We start from the raw sequence: 27,822 nt of genomic DNA, 5'->3' as shown, positions 1-27,822 counted from the left end.
CTTTAGCGCGGTGAGTTTGAAACAGCTCGCACTTAGCTTCAAAGCTGGCTCTTGGAAGTTGAGGCAAGAGCGACGCCGACGTGGTAGCCGCTGCCGCTTTCGTCGCGGGATAATAAGCCGGGTAGAATTGCTGAGGTCAGGGTCATGCCTGCGGGGCGTCTGCTCGGCGGGGGCCGGCTTGGAGGCCCCGGAGAAAGAGTATTGAGGCACCGGGTGGTATTAGGTGGCGGGGCTGGACAGCAGGGGTCTGCGCGGGCTCAGGCCGGGCCTCTGGAGGCTAGGCCGCGCCTTCACCTGGGCCCCGGGGCCTGGGCGTGTGAGCGACGCCGGGGTCCGGCTTTCCGGGAAGGCTCGCGGGAGCCCAGACCCGGCGGGCATACTGTGGGGAGGGCGGGGGCTGCCGTGGCGTCAGAGGTGCAGTCTGGGGTCGCGGTCGGCAGTTCTCGCGAAGAGGCAGTCGACCTGGCTGAGGAGATTTTTCGGGTCCTAGTTGAAGCCAACCCTTGGCATTGGTTCGACGACGCGGTTTGCCAGGTTTCGTCCTAGGCCTTGCGGCTCCGGCCTGTCCCGCGTGCGCTCTGCTCTAGCCTCCGGGGTGGAAAGCCAGACCGCACCTGGGCCAGGTACCCACGCCGGTTCCCAAAGCCAGTCCGTCCCGGAAACCGATCGGATGAGCTAACTTGTGGGCCTTCTCGGGTTTCCCTCCGTGCCCAAGACCCTTGTGCTCCCAGAGCTTTTAAGAACACTTGGCCAACGATAGAACCAGAGGGAATTTGAATTTTTTCGTTTTTATTTTATGCTTCGTGGCTGTTCTATACTATGCAGTTGGCCCAAAGTGGAAAGCTAAGAATTGCCGAGAGATACGTATATTCGTGTTTTAGTATCCCTCAATTTTTGTTTAATATTAGGGTTACCAATGTGCACGTCTTGCTTCTTTTAAAGACCTGGAGGTCTCTGGATAGGAGATGAAGCTATTGGTGTTTTACTTCCTGTTGCTAGTAGTACAGAGCCCCAGAAGGCATTCAAAAGGCATTTTAAAGCTGCATCCTTTATTTTAAATTGTTAGAACAGGAAAATGGAGAGAAGTTAATGAGACCTAGTTTTGAAATTAAGTTATTGTTCAAAGTGAGCCCAACAATTTTATTGTTCTTTAAGCATATTAAATCTGGATATTGTAGAAAAGGTGATTGTCCTAATTATTGCCGTTTTGTAAAGTTAAAATTAAAAATATTAAAAATTGGCACTCATAGCCAGTGTAGTGCAGTTTTGTTCATTTGAAAAGATTTGTCTCTACTTCTGGAATGATTTTGAAGATGAATGTGAGAAATAGAACTGAAGTGTCAATTACTCAGAGTGACCTTTATATATGATCTTATCAGTGAGGAGTGTGTTAGAAAATCAAGGTATGATGCTTTGGGCTTCTGAAGGTATGTTTCATTGGCAAACTTCTCATCTGAGGAAGTCTTGAATGTCTCCTTGTCAGCATTTCGACTGACATTTGAGCGATCTTGCTAATGGGTGAGCAGTGTGGTCACATTAGCTCTCTATTTGTGTCTTTAAAATTTTTTCCTTCTGAATTTTCTTAAAAAAAAAAAGTACAAATTCAGTCAAATAACATTATTTTTGGAAATGTTTGGGTATAACTGACACACATTGGTGCTCCTTAGAAGTGTTACATAAAGAAAAGATACTTCTGCTTTTTGTTTGGGAGGGATGGATAGCTGAATTTGAGGGTCAGTTTGGAAGATGCTAAATATTACGCTGTTAAGATATGTAAATCCAATATTTTAAGAGCTAAGAAAGGTGGAAAAATCTTATTGCAGAAGTCCTTTCCTTTGTAAATGTTGTTTTGACATAACTAATATTTATGGAAAATTACTACTGCACTAGACACTGGAAAATGCTTTACATATTCTATCTCATTAAAAACTTAAAACCACCTTTTGAGTTAGTGGCATGAGATCAAATCAGCTTTTCCTCTCATTTTAGGATCTACCAAATCTGCTGATTAACTATGGAAGATTATACCAAAATAGAGAAAATTGGAGAAGGTGAGTTGTTTTATTAATTAAAAAAGGTTTTTTAAAAAATGATTTTGAAATGCTATAAATCTAGGAGATGAAAACATGTAAATATTTACTAAAACCCAATCTTAAAGGTATACTGTGCTAATGTGCATTAATTATATGTTCTTTACATGGTAGCTTAAACATAAAAATGTTCAGATTTTAAGAAAATTGAAATCATTCTGATATGATTCCCTGCCAACCCACCCATCCCCCTAAATAATCTTACATTTTTAAAATACTAAGCACTTAAAGCAATATTTGTATTTTGAGAAGACTGTTGATATCTTGTTTGTGTGTTGGTGGGGAGAGGTTAGGGCAGTAGAATTATGTTAATAGTGTACTTTTAGTTTCATACAATTTTTTTAAGATCAGTATTTTTACCTAAACTTTGTAAACTACTACAATAGACTATTAAACCAATTTATATAAATTTTTTATTTAGTTTCCCTGGATTTAAATGACCCATCGTGTACATGTTTAAGCAAATCTAAAACCAGTAACTCTTGTATATAATTATTCATTTCCTTTCTGTAGTACTTAAAGTTTTTAAAGAATGTTTATATGGCATAAGAGGAAGGGTAAAAATATCCCTTTGCCTTTTTTTTTCCCCAACAGAATATCTAAGTTTCTATATAAGAGTTGGTATTAACATTCTACACTCTAGGAACAAATGGTACAACTTGTACAATGTAATTTGCTATTAGAGTCCAATTTATGTAGGTTCTGTTTGAGGGACATTTCCAACAATTATATTTTTAGCGTGTACCCAAACCATACTTGTATAAAGAATACTACTAAAAATCGGAGGGCGGAGTACTGGAAAGAATTTAGTAAGATAGTAATGATAAGTTTAGGTGGTGACTGGGTTTGAGATCTATTCTTTTTATTTTTATTTTATTTTATTTATTTATTTTTGAGAGGGAGGGAGAGACAGAGAGCCAGCATGAGTAGGGGGAGCAGCAGAGGGAGAGGGAGAAACAGACTCCCTGCTCAGCAGGGAGCCCAGTGAAGGGCTTAATCCTGGGACCCTGGGATCATGACCAGAGCCGAAGGTAGATATTTAACCGACTGAGCCACCCAGGCGCCCCTATTCTTTTTCTTAACTTACAAATATTATATATATACAAATACATATATTTTTTTTAAAAAAGTCACTTAAATACTTCATTATGCCTGCTCAACTAAGCTAATTTTGTTTCTGATTTGAAAATAAGTTTGATTAACATAACTACTGTCTTCTGCTTTGAGTTTTTATTAATCCCCAGAGAATTAAATGAGTGCTGATTTTTAGTTTGGAGCAAAAAGTTTTTATTGTTTTCTTTTTTAAAGATTTTATTTATTTGTCAGAGAGAGAGAGAGAGTGCGCGCCTGCATACAAGCAGGGGGAGGAGGAGCTGCAGGCAGAGGGAGAAGCAGGCTCCCAGCTGAGCAAGGAGCGCCACGGGGGATTCGATCCCAGGACCCTGGGATCATGACCCAAGCTGAAGGCAGACGCCTAACCACTGAGCCACGCAGGCATCCCAAAAAGTTATTCTTTAAGTGTGAATGTGTTTTTCTTTAAAACTCTGGAACTCCTAACATGCAGGAGACTACAGATTCGACTCTTGAGAAAGGTACTCTAATTTGAAATAGAAGCAGTGAAGAGTATAATTTCAATTGTAGTCTTATTTCCTGGAGTTAAAAGACTCCATTCTACTACATGATATCCTCTCATATTCCGTATTTGTTGACCGCTGGGCTTTTGGCAATGGCTGTTCTTTCACCTTGGAAGCCACTCTGCTGCCTTCACTTTCATCTCGTTGTAGTCCAAGTGCATTTTGTAGTTCCCTTTTTGTTATCCTTAATACCCTTTTTCTTTACTACACTGTAAGGTTTATGAAGTTTGGGATTTTGTCTTGTTCATAACTGAACAGTGCTTGGCAGTAGTGTCTAGCACTATTGGAGATTGATAATAACATTATTTTCCTTTGTGTGCTCTCCTCTGTTTCTTTTTCTGGCTTGTATTGTCTTGACTACTCTAGTGCCTGGCTGTTTTGGATTTTGTGGTGGATATTGTGTTTGAAAAAATAAATTGTAAGGGGCGCCTGGGTGGCACAGTGGTTAAGCGTCTACCTTCGGCTCAGGGTGTGATCCCGGCGTTACGGGATCGAGCCCCACGTCAGGCTCCTCCACTATGAGCCTGCTTCTTCCTCTCCCACTCCCCCTGCTTGTGTTCCCTCTCTCGCTGGCTGTCTCTATCTCTGTCAAATAAATAAATAAAATCTTAAAATAAATAAATAAATAAATTGTATGAATAATTTAAGGCCTAGATGATACCTTTCACACAGTATTTTCTTTTGGTTTGCCAGACACCTGGTCAAATTCTAGCATTAAAGTACCGATTTGAAAAGTTAAGTATCTTTCCCTCAACTTTATTTTATTTCCAAACATAGAGAAGTTGAAAAATTCAATGAACTTTTTACCAAGATGTTAATTTTGTCACATTTACTTTATTATCTGTGTGTGTGTGTTTTTAGCATTTTGTTTTTCTTTTGACTCATGTGAAGTAAATTGTAGAGATGTGCTTTACTTGTAAATACTTCTGCATGTATCTTCTGAAGAACTAGCCAATGTCATGCGTTTCATTTGGTGACTAATGTCTCCTTAACCTTTTCTAATTGAAGGTAGTCCTGACTTTTCCACCTTGACACTTGAGTTTTTTGACAACCTGATTCATTTCTTAAATACATCTAGACTTTTCTTTTTCAGTTATTACATAGGTGTTCTCTGGTTTCTTCTGAATTACAAAGGTATGAGTGTTGTCACATTCTGTCATAAGAAAATGTCTTTTTAGATCATGGAAAGTAGCTATATCCGTGATGTGGGACCTAACTTGGCCTTTATTCACTCAATAAACATTTAAAGTTTTTGTTCTTATCATTTAGGGTCTCCAGAACCTGACCATAACTAACTTTTTTTTTTTTTTAAATCTTAGTAATGTGTAGTTCAGGGCGCTTGGGTGGCTCAGTTGGGTAAGCATCTGCCTTTAGCTCAGGTCATGATCCCAGGATGCTGGGATCAAGTCCCGCATCTGGCTCCCTGCTCAGTGGGGAGCCTGCTTCTCCCTCTCCTTCTGCTTGCTGCTCCCCCTGCTTTTGCTCTCTCTGTCAAATAAATAAATAAAATCTTTAAAAAAAATGTGTAGTTCATTTCAGAGTATATACTGTGCATTTCATAAATAATTTTTGGGTGCTTAACCAGTAGAATCATTCTGCTTTCTTTAACTAGAGCTCAGTACTGGTAGTTACAAGAGTGGTAATGGTTCAGTCAGAAGAGAGACATAGAGCACTTGAGGTGCTTAAAATTGAAAAAATACTAAGTGTTAGCTATAAGTTAGTTAATTGTTATGAGTAAATTTTAGGCCCAGACGAAATTGTACACTTGAAGGAAAGAGAGGAATAGTAGGAAAAAATTAGCTCTGAATTTACCATTAACTGCTTATTAGACTATCTTGTGCAATTGGCGAATCTTCTTGAGTTTGCTTTAACAGCGTGCCAGATAATTGTGTTGCTGACTTACCTACTTTTGTGTTTTTTGATGTAAGTATAATTTATATCCAAAAAATGGACAGACTTTAATTGAACAGAAGGTTATTTTTAAGGATGGTTGCGAAGATCAATGAAATCAGGGTTTTTTTAAATCTGGAATAACTTTGGTTAGCCAAAAGTCATACTTAACCCAAATTTAATCAAAATAATGTAAAATGGCTCTTAGGTCAATTATGTCTTTAAAATGATACTAGTATTTAGGAAGACAGACAATTGTATAGAATTTCTCTGTTTAAAACAAAATTAGAACAAAGTTTATGTAACATCAGCAAACCATCCTTAATATTCTAATAAGCCAGTAGATAATTTGATAGTAGTTCTTAGCCTTTTTTTGAAATATTGCTACCTTTGGAGAAACTGATAAAAGCTATAGAATAGATCTCCTTAGAAAAATACACTCTAATCACTTTTGAAGTTATACCATTGTTACAGAAAAATAGGTTATTCAAAATTTTATGTGGAGTCAAGAAGTTCAAGATCTCCCTATATTTTCCAACCTGAGTTTAAAAATTTTATGTATTCGTTCATGATTTTATTTATTTTTTAAGTATGCTCCACACCCAACATGGGGTTTAACCTCATGACCCTGAGATCAAGGTCATGCTCTGCCTACTGAGCCTGCTAGGCACCCCTCCAACCACAGTTTAAAAAGCACTAATGGGGGTGCCTGGGTGGCTCAGTGGTTAAGCATCTGCCTTGGGCTCAGGTCGTGATCCCAGAGGCCTGGGATTGAGCCCCGCATCAGGCTCCCTGCTCCACTGGGAGCCTGCTGCTTCCTCTCCCACTCCCCCTACTTGTGTTCCCTCTCACTGGCTGTCTCTCTGTCAAATAAATAAATAAAATCTTTTAATAAATAAATAAAATCTTTGGAAAAAATAAAAAGCACTTATGTGGGGACTAAATGTATCCTGTATATGAATTATTTTTTTTAATTTAAGATTTATTTATTTATTTGTCAGAGAAGGTGGGGCACAAGCGAGCATACAAGCAGAGGGAGTCGCAGGCAGAAGGAAAAGCAGGCTCCCCGTTGAGCAAGGAGCCTGATGCTGGACTTGATCCCAGGGTCCTTGGATCCTGACCTCAGCTGAAGGCAAATCTTAATCGACTGAGCCACCCAGGCATCCCATTGTATGTGAACTTTTTAAACTAACTAGTTCATCTCCCTTCATATTGCTGCTTCTTTTCTCTGTATCCACCCTCCTCCTGCCCAAGATCTCTTATATTGACATTGTTGCTCATTATCTGAAGCTTATATATCAGAATCCGTGTTCTTGTTAACTTCCGAATGGGTGTGAAGCTTTCATACTATATAATAGATATTTTGAACTCTAATAGATTTCATAAATATTTAGTATAATATTTTAGCCCCATTTTTTTCTAGATGAGGATTATTGACTATTTGAAATGCGTAAAGCACTTTGTACAGTTTTCTGAAAGTGTCACAGGGACTCCTGTTGATAATTCCTCAGCCCAAATCTTCTTCACCCTGTATTTTATACCTGCTTTATCTTTGGGTGGGATATTTGAAAGGAGATAAATTCCAGTCGGCAAAGGATCCATTTTCTTCTCTAAAATGTGCTGGGAAATTACTGGTAATTTAAATGTATGGGAAAATTGTGACAACTACATGAATTTTATTTCTAAACTATACACATAATAGGTTGTAGTTAACTCAATTTCTTTCTGGAAGTGATGAGGATATAATTATGAGTAAGACACTTTCTATCTGGTCACAGTAGACATTTCTATCATGTGACACTTTATGGGATTCAGTCATTTTTAAAATCTTAGTTTGTGGAGGGTGTCAAATAGTAGACATTTACTTTGTCTATTTCAGGTACCTATGGAGTTGTGTATAAGGGTAGACACAAAACTACAGGTCAAGTGGTAGCCATGAAGAAAATCAGACTAGAAAGTGAAGAGGAAGGGGTTCCTAGTACTGCAATTCGGGAAATTTCTCTATTAAAAGAACTTCGTCATCCAAATATAGTCAGGTATGGTATATCCGAATTTAAACCATTTTCCGCATACTATTTCAAATGTGAATTTCAATGTGGAAATTTTTACATTTGCTTAATATCTGGTCTAACTTTGCTGATCGGAATAGAACGCTACTATTTTTGTTAAATGGGAATGCCAGGCATAGGAAGAATAGGCTTAAAGCAGGAGCAGAGTTAGAGGAGCTTGGTAATAAGAGATTAGTGTTGGGGGCTGGAAAATCAAGGTGAACTGGCCAAGGGAGAAAAGGAAATCCTGTTTTACAGACCTTTATCACCTATACCAATCTGAGCTCTGGTCCTTGAAGACCCCTTAATCAGAGTCTTAAGGCAGGTAGCTAGGTCAGATGAAAAAGAAAAAAACTTTTTCTTACTTTCTCTAAGTATTTGGACTGGTGTTTGGGGGGTTTGTTTCCTAATAGTCCAAGTTAGGATTTAATTGCATTTTTCTGGGGCTGGAAATAGTGAGCAACTGTTAAGGTTCTTAGTAAATTTTAAAAATTTATTTCTATAATTTACTTCACTGAAAAGACAAGCTCTGAGCAACAAGTAGCCAACCTAGAAATGTTCTAAAGTTGTTGGGTTTTTTTTTTGTTTTTTTTTTTTTTTTTAAGAAATGTTCTTTTAAAGTGTAAGTGGTTTGATAGTACCTTCAGCATAATATGACTTAATTTTCATTTGCTGCCCTGAGTGTTCTTTCTCAAGTTCTAGTACTCAGGTTTTTCACAACGAGGGAAACTACCATCTTTTCTTTCCCAAAGCAGTATGTATTTTTTGTTATAGAAAATTTCTTATAGTCCCACTTCTTGTGATAGGCATTGTTAAATTTACGGAAGTTTTATTTTGTGATAAGTCAAAAGTGTTTGGTAGATTTTTTTTTTTCACATAATTATTTTATTCTCTAGTCTTCAAGATGTGCTTATGCAAGATTCCAGGTTATATCTCATCTTTGAATTCCTTTCCATGGATCTCAAGAAATACTTAGATTCTATCCCTCCTGGTCAGTTCATGGATTCTTCACTTGTTAAGGTAAGAAGCTTATTTAATTTTATTAGTATTTATCCACTTACTAAATTTATTAGTATTTACCTTACTTAACTTTATTACTATTTATCCACTGAGTGTAAAAGGTCTACTCTATAGAAGTTCTGTATTTTAGGAGAATAGCCTTAGAAAAAATGTCAGTAGAATGAGGAAGAAAAGAATATTTTTCTTCCACAGTCTATAGATTAAAGTTACCCCTTTTATATAGTGCTTCTAGTTAAAAAGTGAAAAGTAGTGCCTGGGATAACAGAAAACCATTAAGTACGTATTCCATTGTTGGAAACTAGGATATTTTGGTCTTTATTTGGTAGTCGTATATGTGTAAAACAACGTAACAAAAGCTTGGTAGGTTAATGATGGCAAGTGGTTTTATTTTATTCTGGTTTTGAATGTTTTGGTTAATTTATTGTTGACGTATTTCAGTTAAATTACAAATGTATAATTTTTTTAAAAGCATTGAAGCCTATAAAGTAGATGTGTCTTTCCTTTAACTCTACCAATAGCAAACCATTCCTCAGGGGTAGGTAATCATTGTTATTTAGTAGTCTTACAGATGCTTGTATGTCAACTTTGTGTATACACATACGCTGTTTTACAGAACTGTAAAACCCTTCTTCTGAGACATTCAACATATAAGTTTGCCCATCTATCTAAATGTTCGATCCAATTATTTATTTATTTATTTATTTTTAAAGATTTTATTTGAAAGTGAGCATGAGAAAGGGCAGAGGGAGAGGGAGAAGCAGACTCCCTGCCAAGCAGGGACCCCAAGGCAGGGCTTGATCCCAGGACCTGAGATCATGACTGACCCCTGAGCCGAAGGTAGATGCTTAACCAACTGAGTCACCAGGCACCCCTGATCTAATTATTTAAACAAATTCCATACTGATAGACATTGAAGTTGTTTTCCAGCTCGGTGATTTGTGCTCTCATGAACCATGCCCCAGTGAATCCTTATGTTTATTTGTCATCGTTTGCAACTTTATAGAATAAGTTCTTTTTTTTTTTTTTAGATTTTATTTGTTTGAGACAGAGAGAGTACCAGCAAGTGCTCGAGAGTGGTGGGGAGGAGCAGAGGGAAAGGGACAAGGAGAGCCAGACTTGGGGGCTCAGTCTCACGACCCTGAGATCTTGACCTGAGCTGCAACCGAGAGCTGGATGCTTAACTGACTGAGCCACCCAGGTGCCACTAGAATAAATTCTTATAACTTGAATCAATGGGTTGAAGATGTTTATTTACATTTAAAATCTTGATAATGCCAGTTGCCCTCCAAACAGCAGTTTATTCATTGTGGTGTGTGAGTTATTTTTTTTAGTACCTACTTCTATCAATCTTGTAAATATTTTATCAGTCCATTGCGTGAAAAAAGCATATTATCATTTTGTATCTCATTTAACAATTTTTCATTTTTAGCCATTTATAAACAGCCTATACATAATTCTTTTTAAAAAATATTATTTAAGTAATCTCTACACCCAATGGGGGCTCAAACTCACAAACCTAAATCAGGAGTCATACCCTCTTCTGACTGGGCCAGCCAGATGCCCCAGTCAATACATAGTCTTTTTTGTTGTTGTTCTAACAGTTATTTTATGTATTTTATACTTTTGAACCTTATAAGTCAATGTTGTTACTGTGTATACTTTATATTTCTTTCATACCCATGTAGCTTCAAATAACAATTACATTGTCTTGGCAATACCTGTCTTATACAATATTTTTCTCTGAACTAATAAATAGCATGTTATGATAATTATCTTTATTTGAATATATAATCATAATATCCTGTTTGTCATTTCTTTTGGAATCTGTGGCCAATGTTTCCAAAGAAGAAATTAATATGTAATGATAAGAAATAGAAATGGTCCAACCTTACTCAAAATAAAAAAAGTTGCTGTAAGCATATAGACAAAAGTTTTAAAAAACTGTCTGCGGGACACCTGGGTGGCTCAGTCAGTTAATCGTCTGCCTTTGGCTCAGGTCATGATCTCAGGGTCCTGGGATTGAGCCCCATGTCCAGTTCCCTGCTCGGTGGGGAGTCTGCTTCTCCCTCTCCATCTGTCCCTCCCCCTCTACTTGTGCTCTGTCTCTCGCTTTCTCTTTCAAATAAATGAATAAAATCTTTAAAATAAAATAAACTGAGTAGTGCTTATGACTTAAGAATTGGGGACAAAAAATAGTAAAAGACTAAATGAGTTCATATGGATATGGATGGGTCCATAAGGAAATATCTCAGGTATACAAACGTGATACTGTGTATCAATGGACTTCCCACCCCCAAATGCTGCTTGTTGGTCTCAAATGCCTGAAAGCTTTTGTGGTGGTTAAATTATTTCCTTGCATTATAACTTCTTATATCTTTGAAACAAACCCACCAAGACTATTTAGAAAATCATTATGTGGGACAGTTAAGTTTCTAACTTATTTCCTTCTTCCAGAGTTATTTGTACCAAATCCTACAAGGGATTGTGTTTTGCCACTCCAGAAGAGTTCTGCACAGAGACTTAAAACCTCAAAATCTATTGATTGATGACAAAGGAACAATTAAATTGGCTGATTTTGGCCTTGCCAGAGCTTTTGGAATACCTATTAGAGTATACACACATGAGGTATGCAGAATAGTGTTTTTTGGTGCTTTTGAATATATGTGATTGCTGGTTTGTTTTCTGTATTTGTTCGTTAAGTCAAGAAACAATAAGAAGGATTTCCATCCTGTCAGCTTGAATTTATTGCCTCTCAACTCCAAAGTCACTCTTCATTGCATGCTATGTGAAAATCTAACTGGGACCTTTAAATATTTTTTCTTTACCAGTAGGTGTGATGGCAGTAGAAGGTAAGGGAGAGAGGCACTGCAGGAGAAAAGGGTTTTCTTTGCTACAGTTCTAAGAGTTATTATCCTTATTAATTAGTCTGTTTTCCTAACCCTCTGTTATTTAATAGTCCTTCTTAGTAAACTTTCCCCAAGCAAATCACCATGTGGTTTCTGTCTCCTGATTGGATCCTCTCTGGTACACAGATTGGTAAAAGACAGGTTTTGTTGCTTATGAGTTACTGTTTCAGATATATTTAGAAACTACTAAATATGATCAAGTTGTGTCCATGATCTACAGATGACTTGGCATTTCATTTGTTACTTCCAGAAGAAAGGGAGTGTTGACTTCTGTAGTAAAGGACTTCTGGAAGATAGTTTTCTATGGCATTGTCTATCCCTGAGCCCAAAGACTATCTCCAGATCAGAACCTATAATATTGTTCATTTAGTTAGTTGTATTGGCTTCTTTTCATCATTTGTCCCATGGCTCTAGAAAAAAGTAAAAGATTATTTGGTTCCCATTGGCTTAAACAGATGCCACTGACCTCATTAAGTTAGAGATGATATCTTTACCATCATGATAAATTCTAGATATAAAATAGTAGATCAGCTCTAGACCACTAATAAACTGTTAGCCTGAATGCTGTCTTGACTGTTTCGATTCTTGCACTTTAATGATTTGAAAAGCAAGAAAAGAGCTGGTGTGCTTTTATCTGATGTTTGGGTTTTTTTTCTAACCCCCTCGTAAATAGAACTTACAAATGAATATTTATCTTCCATTTATTATTTTGTGTATAGTTAATTGACTTTCAAACAATATTATCAGAGGCAACCATGGAACCTTCTGAAGGTCAGTCCTACTGAAATATATAACTGTTTATATTTAGTCATTTAATGCACTGCATTTATTCAGTGTAAAAATTTGCTTTGTAATAGGTGGTAACACTCTGGTATAGATCTCCAGAAGTATTGCTGGGGTCAGCTCGCTACTCAACTCCAGTTGACATTTGGAGTATAGGCACCATATTTGCAGAATTAGCAACCAAGAAACCACTTTTCCATGGGGATTCAGAAATCGATCAACTCTTCAGAATTTTCAGGTATTTTTGTTGTTTTAAGAGCTTAAAAAATTTTAAGTGAAATAATAACGAAGGCAAACTAGTAATTTTTTGTTTTGCTATACCCTTTTAGAGCTTTGGGCACTCCCAATAATGAAGTGTGGCCAGAAGTGGAATCTTTACAGGACTATAAGAATACATTTCCCAAGTGGAAACCAGGAAGCCTGGCATCCCATGTTAAAAACTTGGATGAAAATGGCTTGGATCTGCTCTCGGTAAGGATACCCTTTATACTGACTTCAACAGTATTGATTCTGAATGTATTCAATTCATTTCCTTTACCTGGGAAATAGAAAACCAGCATATATTGAGCTAGGCACATAACTGTTATGCCTGCTATGTATATTGTATTACTACCTCCATTTTAGATACCAAAAACAAGTGGTTTTGAGAGGACGTTTTAGCATTAGTTATTGTTTGATTTTTCTAATGTTAGGTAGCTACAGATGCTCTGTGAAGGAGAGGCCAGGGATAATACGCCTTTATTGTTTTTATGTAGCTGGTCCGTAGTAGCCTTCCTTTCTAACTTTTTGTTTGTCTCGGTGTTTACTATTTAGTTTATCTGAGACAGGTGTTTTCCTTATTGCTTGATATTTTTAGTTATTAAAGCATTTTACTGCATGAACTCTCATTTCTCACTTTGTGCCTCATTTGTACATCAGAAAAGTTAGGAGAAAGACTAACGTAGTTCCTAAAAATCTTTCCCCTTTACTACATTGCCATTCCCAAATAATAGTTGTTTTCTTTAAAAGCAAGACAAAAAAATCTATTAAGATGGAAAATGAATTGTCCTAGGTAGGCCTGCTTTAAGAAAATTGTTTTAGAACAGTATTTAAATACTAAGCTTTTAGACAGAACTAATTTTTATGAGTCTCAGCTAATGTGATTACGGAAGAAAATAAGGTTTGGGTAGGTTACTGAACAAAAAAATATATATTGCTCTATTATCCTGTAAACCTTCTAATTGGTCTTTGGGCTCCTTTCAGAATTTATAAATCATTATGCCACCAAATTCAGCTCACATTTCCAAATTGCTTGCAGTGAAATCCAAAGTCCTTTATCTGTCATTCAGATATTTTATATATCAGTATTGTTGATTTGACAATCTGTCTTTTTAATGTCTGTAATTCTTGAACACAAAGAATTTCACTTCAGTCAATGAAACAAAAATCAATACTGTAAATCATGGTTCCTTAGTCTAGCTGGTATTGACCTCTTGGACTGGATCATGTTTGTTTTGATACTAGGGTCTGTCCTGTACATTGCAGGATATTTAACAGCCTCCCAGTCCTCTGCCCCACAGATACCAGAATCATACTCCTCTCTGTTGTGACAACCCAAAGTCTCCAGACACTGTCAAATGTTCCCTGACAGGCAAAGTCTCACCCAGATGAGAACCACTGCTGTAAATCCTCAGACTTAGTTTCAGATTTAAGCTCCTTAGTTCTAAGAACTTGGGCAAGTTATTTAACCTCTGAGCCTCAGTGTCCTCATTGTAAAATGGGACCAGTAATTAGCTTTTGCTGTGAGGATTAAGTAACATCGTATGGGCCAAGCAGTTAATATACTGCTTGATATATGATAATAGCTTAAAGGGTTACTAGATAGTAAAAGTATATCTAGTCTGCTCATTGATTTGGTTTTCTTTAAGATTAATGTTAATGATAAGATTTAAGATCAATATTAAACTTTATACAGTTTTTTCTGGTGATGTGTAAATTAAAACTTGAATACTAGATTGTCTGACCATAATTCATTTACTGACTCATTTAACTATGTTTATGACACATGTGCTCTGGTTTTGTTTTTATTTGGAACTTGCTGGAAGCTACATTAGAAACCACTATAGTTAATTGCCGCCATTTCAAGAATGTTGTAAATAACTCAGATAGCCATTTAATTCTCAAAGTAAATATAATTAACTAGATATCTTTCTTAAATTTATGTCCTAGTTTTAAAGCTATCACTTGAATGCTTGTTTCTTAAAGCATAATTTGTAGCAAAAAGAGGTTATTGAGATATCTATAATTTAAGGAATAAAATATTTTAGAGCTAGAGGGTGAGGTATGGAAGATGAGGCATTTATGTGGTTTGGTATTGAACTTAGTTTTTTATTAAAATTATTAGCTTATGGCATATTCATTGAAAAATTAATGCTTTATGGAAATTTTTTTATGGTTCATTTCTTAAATAAAAACCTTTTTTTCTTTTTATCCCTCCCCCCCACCCCAGAAAATGTTAGTCTATGATCCTGCCAAACGAATTTCTGGCAAAATGGCACTGAATCATCCATATTTTAATGATTTGGACAATCAGATTAAGAAGATGTAGCTTTCTGACAAAGAGTTTCCACATACCAAGAACAGATAGTTATATTTTTACTGTTAACTTTGTCTGTTTTTGTTTTGTGTATTTTTCTTTTCTTTGTTGTAAACTTAAGCTGTATTTCATCTTCTGATTTCAAAAGTGTAACTTAAAAATGTAAATATTGTTCTATATGAATTTAAATATAATTCTGTATATGTTTATAGATCTCACTGTAACAACTATTTGTGTTACCATAATAAAATATAAATCTAGTACTGATGTCAGGAATTGCAAAAATTTTGAGTTAGTTTAAATCATCTCAAACCTTAGAGTCTGGTTTTCCTGTAGTTGGAACCACTAAAATTTAGGAGTGTGCTAAGTTCAAAGTTCATAAAGCTTTGAAGTGTTTTGATGCTCTGAATGTTAGAATTTTGTCAGTTTCTTGCCAATTGGTAACTGTTCAACCTGCCTAAAGATGAGGGTTTTTTCTGCTGGTATTTCAATTTGTGATCTAAATGTTTAAGCATTCAGAATGAGAAAACTATCCAGATTTGAGAAATGATGCTAAATTTATAGAGGTAGGTTTTCAGTAACTTATAAAACTAACATTAGAGCATGCCAAAGTTTGCTAAGTTTTACAGTCAGAGATCAAGGGCTGCTCACAGCAGGGAAGAACAGTTTAGAAAATTTATGAACTAGCCTATTTTTAGGTAGGTTATGAAAGCTATTTGTCTAAGTGAATTCTTATGCCTTGGTCAGAGGTAATAACCAGAAAAAGGAGTTGCTCATCTTGGCTTTCAAGTCTGACTTAAAATCTGTTTGCAAATTTTGACATAATCTTGGCTTTTAGCAGCCTTAGAAGGTTCTAATATACAAGTATTTAGCTAAAATCACTAGCTTTAGGAATTGTTAAATTAATAATGCTGCTTGTTGTGATTCCTGTCTATAAGGAGCCTAATTTAAATTATTTGTTATAGCGAGGAGAAATGTCTGTGCGGAGTTCTGTCCTTTCTAGTGTATATCTATCTGTCATCTAACTATAACCGTCTATTTTTCTTCCTGGTTACCTATGGCTGAAATGGGCATTACTGTGTAATTGGTTGCATATTGTAATGTGTGATCTACCTAATGTATATTGTCTTGGAATTTTTGCATTCTGTAGGAGAAAGTGTGGATTATTTTCTTTGGCAACGGGATTTGTAAGATGAGAGTTTTGGTGGCCTTGTCCTAGGTTCTTTGGTAGAAGCGAGCCTGCAATAAGAGAATGCAGAACCTAGAGATGGAAGTTGTTTGGAGTCACATTATAAAGAGCTAAGATTTCATGGTGGAAATTTGGTAAATGAAAGGTCACACAAAAGATTTAATTGAGATGGTGAAGTGACATACCTACAGATTTGAGTTTTCTTACCTATAAGTGAAGTGTTGAACAGCTCTGTTTTTCAAATTGTGGATTGCAATCCCATAGTGGTTCAGGACCAGTCTTAATCACAACCCTTCCCAATGTAGACTAGAGTCTCAGTGTATCTTCTATAATTATTTCTTGGTACTTCGGTTTCAGCAATGTATAGATATGTGAGGGTTACAAATATTTGGGGCTTCGTGGATTTGGTAGAAGCAGCATGCAACCTCACTGTGATTGCTCCATGGAGTCTTAATTGTTTGAAAAGTCAGTAAGTCATCAATTTAGAACGTACTTTGTGGACCAGGGAAGTGAGATGGTAGAACAGTGTGATCAACTGCTATAATGAGCGTCCTACTTATTGGTGGAGTCCAAGGAACGTGTTTTTGTCAGCTTCAGTGGCTGGGTGAAAAGCTACTGAATTGGGTCCTCCCTCATCTCATGCATATTTTTTAAATTGGCTTGTGCTATGGTGCTTCTGATTAATTTTAAGATGGAATGTGTCTCTGGGCCAGTAGTTCTTCAATGTGTTGTACACTAGAAACACCTGAGACTAATTCTAGTCCTACCCTGAACAATTCTGAAGTTGGAAACTAGGAAATGTATTCCAGGAAACTATTTTTTTCAGAAGTTCCCCAAGCTGATTCTGATACCAGTTACAAGTCGTTGGTGGGACTTTGGACCTACATCTAGTTTTAGTTGTCTTAAAACTTCATAACATCATGCAGTATCTATAACTTGTTCTATTTCTGTTTCAGTCTGCACTCTTTAGTGAGGGCAATGGCTATATATTTTGTCACCAGTGTAAGATTTTCATACACTTGAGCATAGCGCTGTGACAATTGCCATATGTTAGCATTGTCCCTAGTCTTTACAGGACGTTTTTTTGTTGTTTGTTTTTTTTTTTAAGTTTAAATATATAAGCAGTTAATACAGAGGTTAATACATAATGTACAATAAAATCTTGGGGACATGGCATATATAAATTTAATGTTTTGGAAAAAAATGATAGTATTTTAAAGTGAGTTAATAAAATGGCCCAATAAGAGGTCTTTTGGGGACCTGGATTCATAGGCTTAAATTTTCAATGAGCAAAATAATTTTTAACTGGAAAGTTCTGTTGGATGAAACAACTTTTTTACATTAGTGCCTTTTAGCAAACTGTACTTTATAATAGGGTCAATTTCAGGTACATCTCTTAAGTAATTGCCACATTCAAACGAGTCAGTAGGGCTCCATAGGACCATAGAAACATTTTACACGTGGATGGAACAGAGACAATTAGGAATGTGTGTGAAGTGAAGAGAGTAGTGGGCATTGTTTGACTAGGTTTGGGCCAAAATGGATAGAGTCTTGAATGACTAAAGGGAAAGGGAGGGATGGAGGGATTAAAAGTAAAAGACCTTGAAGAGGGAGAGGTGTTTCAGACTTAAAAGCATGTAAGAGAAGGCAAAGGTGGGGTAGTAATGGTATTGGCAAGCATTGTAATTTTAGTTCATTTGGTGAAGTTTAATGAGGTGTTTGAAAGCAAAAGTAGATATTTTAATCCTATGCCTTAGTGTAAATTTCAAATTTTTAAGATAACTTAAAAACTTCAGAAGAGGGATGCCTACGTGGCTCAGTCGATTAAGCATCTGCCTTCGGCTCAGGTCATGATCTCAGGGTTCTGGGATCGAACTCTGCATCAGGCTCCCTGCTCAGTGGGGAGTCTGCTCCCCCCCTCCATCTCTTCCTTTCCTGACTTGTGTTCTCTCTCTCAAATAAATAAAATCATTAAAAAAAAAAAAAAAACTTCAGGTACGCCTGGGTGGCTCAGTCAGTTAAGCGTCTGCCTTCAGTTCAGGTCATGATCCTGCTCTCTCTGACAAATAAAATATCTTTTTAAAAAACCCCACAAAACTTCAGAAGAAATGTATTGCGAGTCATACACTTGGTTGTTGGAAGAGGAGAAAGACAAGGTATCACAATAGTAGCATTCCTTTAGAATGCTGAAGGTCTGCTTTAGCAATTTGCATGAGGATCTCCTGGAGAGCTTGTTAAAACAGATCTCTGGTTTATGCCCAGGTTTCAGTAGGTTTTGTGTAGCAATGAATGTGCTTTCTTAACAAGTTCCCAGGTGATGATGCTGATGGTCCAGGGACCACAGTTTGAGAATCACTAATGAGTAGTTCTCAGAATTCCAGAGAACTGAAGAGAAGCTCAGCTTTGGCCAACGTGTTGGTTTTGTAGAAGGAAATACAGGAGGTGCAGAAGGAGAAATAGACCTAAAGTCAGGCATACATTTAAAGGTCGAACTGAAGTTTGAACCTAAACCTTCCATCCTCATTGTTGAGGAAAGTGAATGGTGTGATGTAAAGATTCCAGGCTTTAGAACCCAGAGATAGGGGTTCGGCTCCCAGTTCGGCCATTTCTGTGACCTTGCATAAGTTACTCAGTGTCTCTGAGTCGGTTTCCTCACTTGTACAGTGGACATCACTGTACAATATATGTAATATATTTATAGAAATATAGAAACAGGATTGTAGCATTGTCAGGGATAGAGATAGGGTTGCCAGGCATCCTGCATATATAGGACATGTCCATTTTTGCAAGGATGCCCTAAATGTCCTTTTTTTCAATATATTACCCAAAATTGGGCAGTTAGTGCTGTTTTTCTGCTACAGCAATTCGTGTTTACGTCCATTAAACAGCAATGCTAGGTGGGGGAGAAGGTATAGGTAAGGTTCCTAGCACGTGGTAATTTCTTTGCACGCCTAGCAATTTTTCTCGTCACCTCTTAAAGCACTTCTTTTACTTTCTCCTTCACTGAAGTGTAAGTCCAGTGAGGGCAGGGGCCATGTCTTGTTCTCTCATCCTCTCAGCCCTTGGTCTAGTAACTCAAGCATTAGACACGATTCCAGTCCTTAAAGTTTGCCCAGAGGTAGTGGCACCTCACCTTCAGTAATAGTTGGCCATGTGCTGTGTGCAGACACTATGCTTTACATACATTTCCTCTGTTTTTCCACAGCAGCCTTGTAAGGGAACAGGCATTCATTTTATAGTTGATGAAGCAGACTCGTAGAACCTGCCCAAGTAACCTCCCAAAGACCACAAGGCTAGTAAATGCCAGAGCAAGGAAGGATCTTGGGCTTTGGACTTCTCTTCCCATGACATCAAATTGGTTCCCAAGATAAATCTGTAAAGAAAACATGTATCTAGTTTCAAAAGCCTAAGAAAAAATCAGTGAAGAAGTAGGCAAATAACTGAAGCCAAGGCAGCCCAGATGCCAAGAAGCACCAAACTCTGGGTGGTCAGAACCAACACAACAGGCCTGCAGGTCTCTTCATTAGCACTGACGCTCCTGACAGATTATCAGAAACCTCCGTCTCAAGAGTGAAAGACCAAGGTCACCAGAGTAAGATAACAGCTTTCATTCTAGTCCATTTTCCTATCCCATTTTAGGTAGCAATATCCCCTTCTATTGGGAGAACCCCACTATTGTAGCATGTGGTCCTATTGGGGTTCTTAATTCTGGCTGTCCACGCCTTGTTCGTAGGAATGACCCAGATTGGATCAGCTACAGTATACCACACTCCAGCTGCAGTAGTTGATTCAAGGAGTGGACAAGTGACGTAAACAAGACCCATGAGGGTCCTTTTTGCTACAGACACCTTGAGAGAATGAAGTCCTCTTTCTGCTGGTACTGTTAACCTGGGAGAACATGACTGAAAGCCTGAGCCAGCTTCACCCCAGCTCTGGAGCTACCTGAGCTGACAAAGTGATAAATAGATTCCTGGGACCGTGATGTCCTGGTTCTGGTCCTGAAGCCCTGGTTCCTGCAGGGCTGCTTTAAAATTGTATGAGCTACTCCGTATTCCTTGTAGGTGTAGGGATTGTGGGCTTTGTTTTATTCTTGCTTATTCTAGTTTGAGGTTGGGCTTCTGTTGTTTAAAACCTCAGAGTCCTGATTAATTCAGCTGTCAATATCAAGACAATTGGATGAATAATTTTAAAGGATCCCTCAATTTAAGCACCTTTGTAGTTACACATTCTTATGTAATTAAATATCTTCCTTCTTTGAAAGCTCTTTACTGCTCATAATCATAGTTTTCACTGCAGCTAGTACTGGTTGTGTAGGATGGTACTGATATAAACGTATGCCTATTGACCTTTCAAAGAACCTCTAAACTTTGGGGAAATGTTTATATTATGGATACCTATTCTATCAGGAGTAGAAATCTATAAAATCCACTTTTCTACAGGCAATCATTCTTTTCCTTGAGATAGGATTTCACAACCGTGTTGTACTTCTCTGTTAAGGAAATAACAGAATAACAAGAGTAGATGTATTTGGAAAATTTATTTGCTAATGAGTATTAGTAGTTCTTTATATTTGCAAAGAGCTTTATAGTAATTAAGTAGCATATGCTATTTCACTAGACAGAAGCTTCCTATACTATGAAAGTGCCCTGAACTATAAAACCACAAGAATAATTACACCATAACACATTCTTTATAATACAGAGAGAAAAGATACATTTCCCAGCTGAACATAGCCATTTGTCTCAATGGTTCTGGTATTATGACAAACATATTTATGTGTAAGAAAATATAAATGTGTTCTTCATGAAGTGTGTTCACTGCTTCAAGGGTCCAAATGGGAAGCAGAGCATTTGCTCCATCTTAAATCTTGCAAGAATTTGAACGTAGTTTTAGAAGTGCTTTTTGGCTTCTTGTTTGAAATACTTCTCATGCACAAGCACTAATGGAAAACGGCTCAGAACATAAAAAGATTGCAAATTCCCAGGTGAGCACAGAATGTTTTTTTGACCTGTCAACATCAGTCTGAAGCCCCGTGAACTGCATGACAACTGCGATGTGAATTATATGTTGGGAGCTCTTAATTAGCCATGCTAACTAGAAGGTCATAGCAGGTTGGGTAACTCTAAAGAACAAACAAATCTCACCTTCCTTGCCCCCAATTTTGGCATTCACTGTGTGACCCACCCACTTTTAGTAATACATTTTATTAATTCGTTAGTGAAATAAACTTGTAGAATTGAATGGGCTCTCTCGGACATCAATTTAATCCTTATTTTCCCCAGGAGGAATCTGTGGATTTTAGCAATAGAGTGAGATTTAGAACCTAGGCTTTCTGATGTCCAGTTTAAAGAGATTTCTACTGTTCTAGATGGGCTCTGACAGTGAATTTGGGTCGATAATGGAGTCAAGAAAGAAATGTATTTTAAGGGTGAAATATTCAGGCAGGAGAAAACCCAAGTAATCAGGAGAAAATAGTAGTTGGATCAGAGAAAGTTACATACATTTTCAGTTCCTAGAAATTACAAAGGAAATAGCCAACAACGCAAGTCACACAAGCAAGCCAAGCACATGGTGATGATAGGAACCGAGTGTTTTGCAAAAGCGATAGCAATTCTCGCTTTCTCTTCCCTGTCAGAGGAGGAGATGCTTAACGCCGATGCTACGGATATTTTTAAATAGACACTTTCTAAAAACAAAAAACTTGATCCCACTACAATTTAAGTATATATTAGATAATAAACATTGTGCTAGTTAATATTACATATTCATAAAGGTCTCTGGCACTGGAATAGCTAACGTATTAGCTGACATGTATAATAAAAGAAAAAGGCAAAAAGTTCAACTTCATCTCTTTTATTATTTTTCATGAGAAATACATATTACCATGTTTGGAGTATTTCCTAACATGGCCCACAAGCGAGGAATAAACAATTCAATGTGCCTAATGGCAAAAAATAAAAGAATTATTCACAAACAGAAAACTGGACTTTTGAGCAGATGTTTATTTAAATCCAAACAGCAACTCCTACTTTTCCTGTTATCTCCAATTATGTGATGCAACATATTTACCAGAAGAAGCACTTTTTAAAAACAGCCTTCCGGGGAGTGAATAAACAATACTATATTTGGCTAACAGCTGCTTTTGGAAAATGAGATGTCAGCAAAGCTGAATGTTGTTTAAAGAAAACTAATTATCCAACTACCTTTGACTTGGATCAGAGTAAATAAAGCACTTCCCTATTTGCACTGAAATGTTTTGTCTAGGATTTAAATATTAGGTATTAGCCAGATATTTTACTTCCTCCTTTTGCCATGTGGAGCAAATGAATTTAAGAAAGTATTCCTGTGTTTGATTTTGCTGCCAAAACAACTTTAGGTCATCTGGTGCTGTACAAAGCGATTGCTTCTTTTTCACCATCTACAATTTATGGCGTTCGGTTTAAAGCAGTGTTTATGGACACATTAAAACCCAGATAACCTAGTGACATATACTGTGGTTGCATTTGTGTGAATTTCATTATGCAAATATCAAATACTATCAAGTTATGTTTAAACCTGTGTGGAATTTGAAATAATGCAAATACCCCCAATTTTTAAAAATGTATCTTAAGGTTGGCAAGCCGAGTGAAAGGTAAGACTGGCTTATGCTATTGCCGCACTGCAGTCTGGCTGGCAGCACAGAAATATGCAGCCCTTTGTCAGTGTCGCATGAGCCAGGCTGGGGTCTCCCTGAATTAGAACTCCTGCAGGTGGGGGGGGGGGGGAGGATGTGTTATGATGCTATACTTATTTTAAAATTTGTTGTTTATAATTTTATAATATTTTTACATCCTGAAGCAATCTCATCTGCACACTCATTAAATGGGGGTCCATAGCTGGTGCTGAAAAATAGGCCTAAAAATTAGGCATTTGGGAATGAACTTGAGACATGCTTTAATGTCACCAAGAAGGCCAAACAACTCCCATGGTACATTTTTGAGCAAGTATTCCATAAATTGTTAGTGGTACTCTTGAAAAAATACAAATAGTTAAAGCAAAAATATTAGTTGTAGCTTTTGATGAAGTATCTCCCTACTTTACACTTACTTCAGTATCGTATTATGCAAGTTCTTCAAGAATGTATCCTCTGTATAAAATCAGGCATATGATTTTCACAGAAAGTTATTGGGTGTAATATTTTACAAATGTTCATCCAACAAGTACTTATTGAACATATATTATGAGCCAGATACTGAGCTAGGACATGAGGACACAGTGTTCAGCTTGGTGAACTTCACATTTCCTTGTTGGGAAGACCGATTATAAGCAAGTAAGTAGTGGAATGGGATATAAGAATGGGATTCTTCCTGCCTGGTTTGACTTAGGCCAGTGAGACAGCTATCAGCTACTGGAGTAGTCGTCAAAACTTCATAGCTGATACGCACATCTGTAAGGAAATGGCTCTCAGAAACTGCCCACAGCTCCTAGGCCCAGGATAAGCTACACAATTTCTGGGGCCCGGTGCAAAATGAAAATGTGGGGTTTCTTGCTCAAAAATTAGGAAATTCCACACAGCCCCAGCAGAGCATTAAACCAAGCACAGGTTTGAAGTGCTGGGTCCTGTGTGACTGCCCAGGTCACATGCCGGTGAAGCTGGCCCTGCTTAGATCTAGCCAAAGAAAAAAAAGTAACAAGTCTTAGAGTGGAGAAGAGAGATTTAGGGATGGTGATTTTTGAGAGCTGTGCCATGCTTTGGGAATGCTACCATCTCACCCAGGCCTAATGGAGGAGAGATGCAAAGGGACCCTTTGAAGAGCTCTGGAATGTGTTTCTTGCCATCATGAGACAGAATCAGTGCCTGGGTGAGGTCTGAGAAAACTGAAGTCAACTGACGGGGGAGCTTAACTTCTACCCAGAATATCTGCAGGGTAGTCAGGAGAATACCACTGCTGGTTCCCACCTGCATGTGTAGAGCTTACAGGGGCCAGGGCTGATTGTTTGCTGGACTGGATTGGGTTCAAGCAGGAGAGACAGCTGGAAGGGGGTTTCTTGGGCTGGTCTTGCCAATGACATCCAGCCCTGCGTCCGTAACAAACATAACGAAGTGTCCTCCTGCCATTTCGAAGAGCCATATTGCTAATACTCCTCCAAGCTCCTTTGTAAGACTAAAATTTAATGTAATAAGAAATGGATTTATATAAACTATATACATTGCCCTATGTATCCATCACTCAGTGTCATTATTATTACATTTGAAACCTTCAGAGTATCTCTTTCTGTTCACATCTCCCTTTCTCCCCACAAAAGATATATTTCTTTATACTTTTTCAACTTTTCTTTATACCTGTACAACATATCTTTGTCTATCATCATCATATTGCATGCTTTTATGCTTTACATAAATATTAAACTTTCTGAAATTTATTTTGTTTGGCTTCGTGAGATTCATCCATGTTGATAAATGTAACTATAGTTCATTTGCTTTAACTTCTGTGGAGTATCCATTGTATGACTCTACTACAATTTATTCCTCTCTTCTCTTAATAGACAATTACGTCCCATGTTTTGCTTTTATGAACACTGTCACCATAAGTTTTATTCTATATGTCTCCATTTGCTTGTGTGCAAGGGTTTTGGTTTGAGGTTTTTTGGTTTTTGTTTTGTTTTTGGCAGATCCATTCCTTGTCCTTTCCCTGCTCCGCTCTGTTATCTCAGGACCTGATCCACATAGGTTGTCTGGCTCAGCCTCCTGGGTCACCTGCCTGCTTTCTGGGTGTAGCCAGTGGGAGGCACTAGTGAGAGAGTGGAAAGGGAGGTCAGAGAGAAGTGAGGATGCTGATCGCCCTCTTGCTCAGCCTGGGTCACTTCTGCTCTTACAACTCCCATCGGTCACGTCGCTCGGGTTCTCGCTTCTGCCCAGAGCCTCACTAACCCCTGGTCTTCAGTAGCCCCTGCTGTTTGCCTCTGTAGCCTGGGGTGGTAGTGGGTTCCTGAACTGGCCTGTCCCTGGCTGCTTCACTGCTTTTTGACTTATGGCTTTCTATCCCCAGGTAACCAATTCCTTAGATTAAATTCCTTCTGTTCCAGTGCTTGGAATGGTTTTTGTTTCCTGGTACATCCTAATATGTAGGTTGTGCATATCTTACCTTCAAATTGCTCTCCAAAGTGGGGGCACCAATTTCTACTTCTAACAACAGTGTATGTGTTCCTATTGTTATGATCTTAACCAATATTAAGTCTTGTCAAGCTTTTTAAATTTTGCTAATCTAAATGGTTTAAAAGAATATTTCACTGAAGTTTTAGTTTCCATTTCTTGAGACGAGGGTCTTTCTATATAGACCTTTTTGAGATTTTCCTTTTGGTGAATTGCTTGTTTACCTGTTTTTAGATTGTTTGGTTCTTATTGATTTAGAGGAGTTGCTTATGTTGACATACTAACTCTTTGTTGGTTATATGTGTGCCAAATGTCTTCTCCCATTCTTTGTCCCATCTTGCCATTTTTCAGTGGATGTTTTTTTTTTCATGGACAGAAGTTTCTAATTTTTTTCTTAAAGATTTTACTTATTTGTTTGAGAGAGAGAGAGAGAGTCAGAGATAGCGACAGCACAAGCGGGGAGGAGAGGGAGAAGCAGGCTCCCCTTAGGGAGGCCTCAATCCCAGAACCCTGGGTTCATGACCTGAGCCGAAGGCAGACATTTAACTGACTGAGCCAGCCACCCAGGTGCCCCAGAAGTTTCAGATTTTAATGTAGTTTTCCCAAAGTTGCAATGTTTCTCTGAGCTGCATGAAACATCACTGATAAGACAAAATCCACCTTGAGGAAGGAAGGAAGGAAGGAAGGAAGGAAGGAAGGAAGGAAGGAAGGAAGGAAGGAAGGAAGGAAGGAAAGAAAAAAAGAAAAGAAAAGAAAAAAAAAGAAAAGAGAAAAGAAAAAGACAAGATCTACCAATCAGGAGCTATGTTGTACTACCAGATGACCCCGACAGGGAGTGTGCAGAGAAGTGGCTTGCAGCTGGCTAGTCAAAAACCACACTCAGTGTTTCCCTTTAGACTAGATGGATGGACTCGAGAGAGGAGGTATGGGGGTGTGTTTGCTGCAGACCCCAGCTGGAGCCTAGAGAATGCTGGCTTCACTGGGGGCACCTCCCAGGCTTTTCTAGCTCAACTGCACCTCAGGCTAAGTTGAACACAAGCACAGTTTCTTTCGGCTTAGACTGAGCCTGGCTTGGAAAGTTTATTGGACAGGGCAAGTCCCTGAAATGTAACCGGCTCGGTTCAATGTCGCCAACTGGCAACCAAGAGCCATGCTGGGTTGGAACAGTCAACACACAGGCAGTGTGGAGCCGGAGCCTTGCGCTGCTACAGGAAGCAGATAAATCCAAGCACGACTCCTCAGCAGGCTGAGGAAAATGAGCTCAGGACCAGCTTGGCACTTCCCTGCCCCACAGGCCTGCACATTTCTCTCTCCACTGGCAATGGCATCCTCTAGCACAAACCCACTGTGAGGACTGACTCCCCACAACAAAGGTCAGGAGCTCTCATGATACTTGTATTTTAGAACGGTTATTACTTGCATAGGCATTTTAAAAATTCAAACAGTATAACAGAAAGTACACAAAGTCTTGCTTCTTATCCTCATATGGAGGTTCCTAACATTTCACGCCCCTCACCACCCCTCTCCCTAAACATTTCAAGCAAAAATGAATGTATGTTGTTACACCTGCCTGTTTTTACACAAAGATAGAATATTATGGAGTTTTTTTAAACAACAGATCAAAGAGGTTTTGATCAAGAATTTTTATTTATATATTTTTTTAAAGATTTTTTTTCCCATTTATTTGAGAGAGAGACAGAGAGGGAGCATAAGCAAGGGTAAGGGGAGAGAGAGAGGGAGAAGCAGACTCCCTGCTGAGTGTGGAGCCTGATGTGGGACTTGATCCCAGGACTCTGGGATCATGACCTGAGCAGAAGTCAGATGCTTAACCTACTGAGCTACCCAGGCACCCCTTGATCAAGAATTTTTAAATCAGGTTTTAATTTAATTAGATATTTCCTACAAATTGACTATGTCGTTTTGATAAGTTTTTCCTTACCTTACCTCCTACCACAGTTTTAAAAATCTGTGATCAGCCACCACTCCACAGGCAATGTTTTTTCTTATTTAACATTTCAGAATCAGGAAAAAAGGTCGCATGCTGTGTTTATTGAAGAAAATTTGAAGAATAGAGAAATACACAAAGAAGAAAATAAAATTTAAGAGTAATTCTATCCAGTTGTATTTCAGTGACAACTATTATAGTGTTTAGGAGCTAATATTTTATAATAGATACATTACCTGTCCAATAAAACAAATAGGATTAACATATACTTTAAACTGTAAAGTGGAAAAGCATTCAATACTTGTTTATCTACCTTGAAATCATAAAGTTCAAAATTTTCAAGTTCATTGGTGATGACAATGTATTCTGTTGATGTCTGTGTTAACTTGATCTCTACTTTTAAATTTTTTCTCTGTATATTCTCTCTATAGATGATATTTTTTTAAAGAAGTCTTAAATAGAGGCATATACTGATTCTGTAAAAAATTATATCCCTCTCTATTCAAAGCATTCTAACAGGTATTTATTCACTACTTGAATTATCATTGTAATTCCTTACCTTTCTATACAGTATCACAGTTTGCAAGTCTTGTCTGTTCTTCTGAACAT

The 27,822-nt window shown here is 37.7% G+C and overlaps 1 protein-coding gene across 2 annotated transcripts; it reads left to right on the top strand.

Annotated features, from left to right (window-relative positions):
* On the top strand, window positions 1-27,555 carry CDK1 (cyclin dependent kinase 1). Of its 2 annotated transcripts, none has more exons than XM_045783590.2 (8): window positions 1-135; window positions 1,990-2,051; window positions 7,494-7,650; window positions 8,559-8,682; window positions 11,137-11,307; window positions 12,446-12,609; window positions 12,701-12,842; window positions 14,860-27,555. In XM_045783590.2, the coding sequence occupies exons 2-8, from the start codon at window positions 2,015-2,017 to the stop codon at window positions 14,956-14,958; spliced, it is 894 nt and encodes a 297-aa protein (XP_045639546.2). In that variant the 5' UTR covers window positions 1-135; window positions 1,990-2,014; the 3' UTR covers window positions 14,959-27,555. The 2 variants fall into 2 exon arrangements, with proteins under 2 accessions (XP_045639546.2, XP_045639547.2); XM_045783591.2 differs by having other exon boundaries at window positions 32-121.
* The last annotated feature ends 267 nt before the right edge of the window (window positions 27,556-27,822 follow it).

This window comes from Ursus americanus, chromosome 6 (assembly GCF_024610735.1).
Source record: "Ursus americanus isolate L20-20 chromosome 6, mUrsAme1.1.p, whole genome shotgun sequence".
Lineage (NCBI taxonomy): Eukaryota > Metazoa > Chordata > Mammalia > Carnivora > Ursidae > Ursus > Ursus americanus.
The sequence above is the reverse complement of the archived record's forward strand: the minus strand, read 5'-3'. Positions and strand labels throughout refer to the sequence as shown.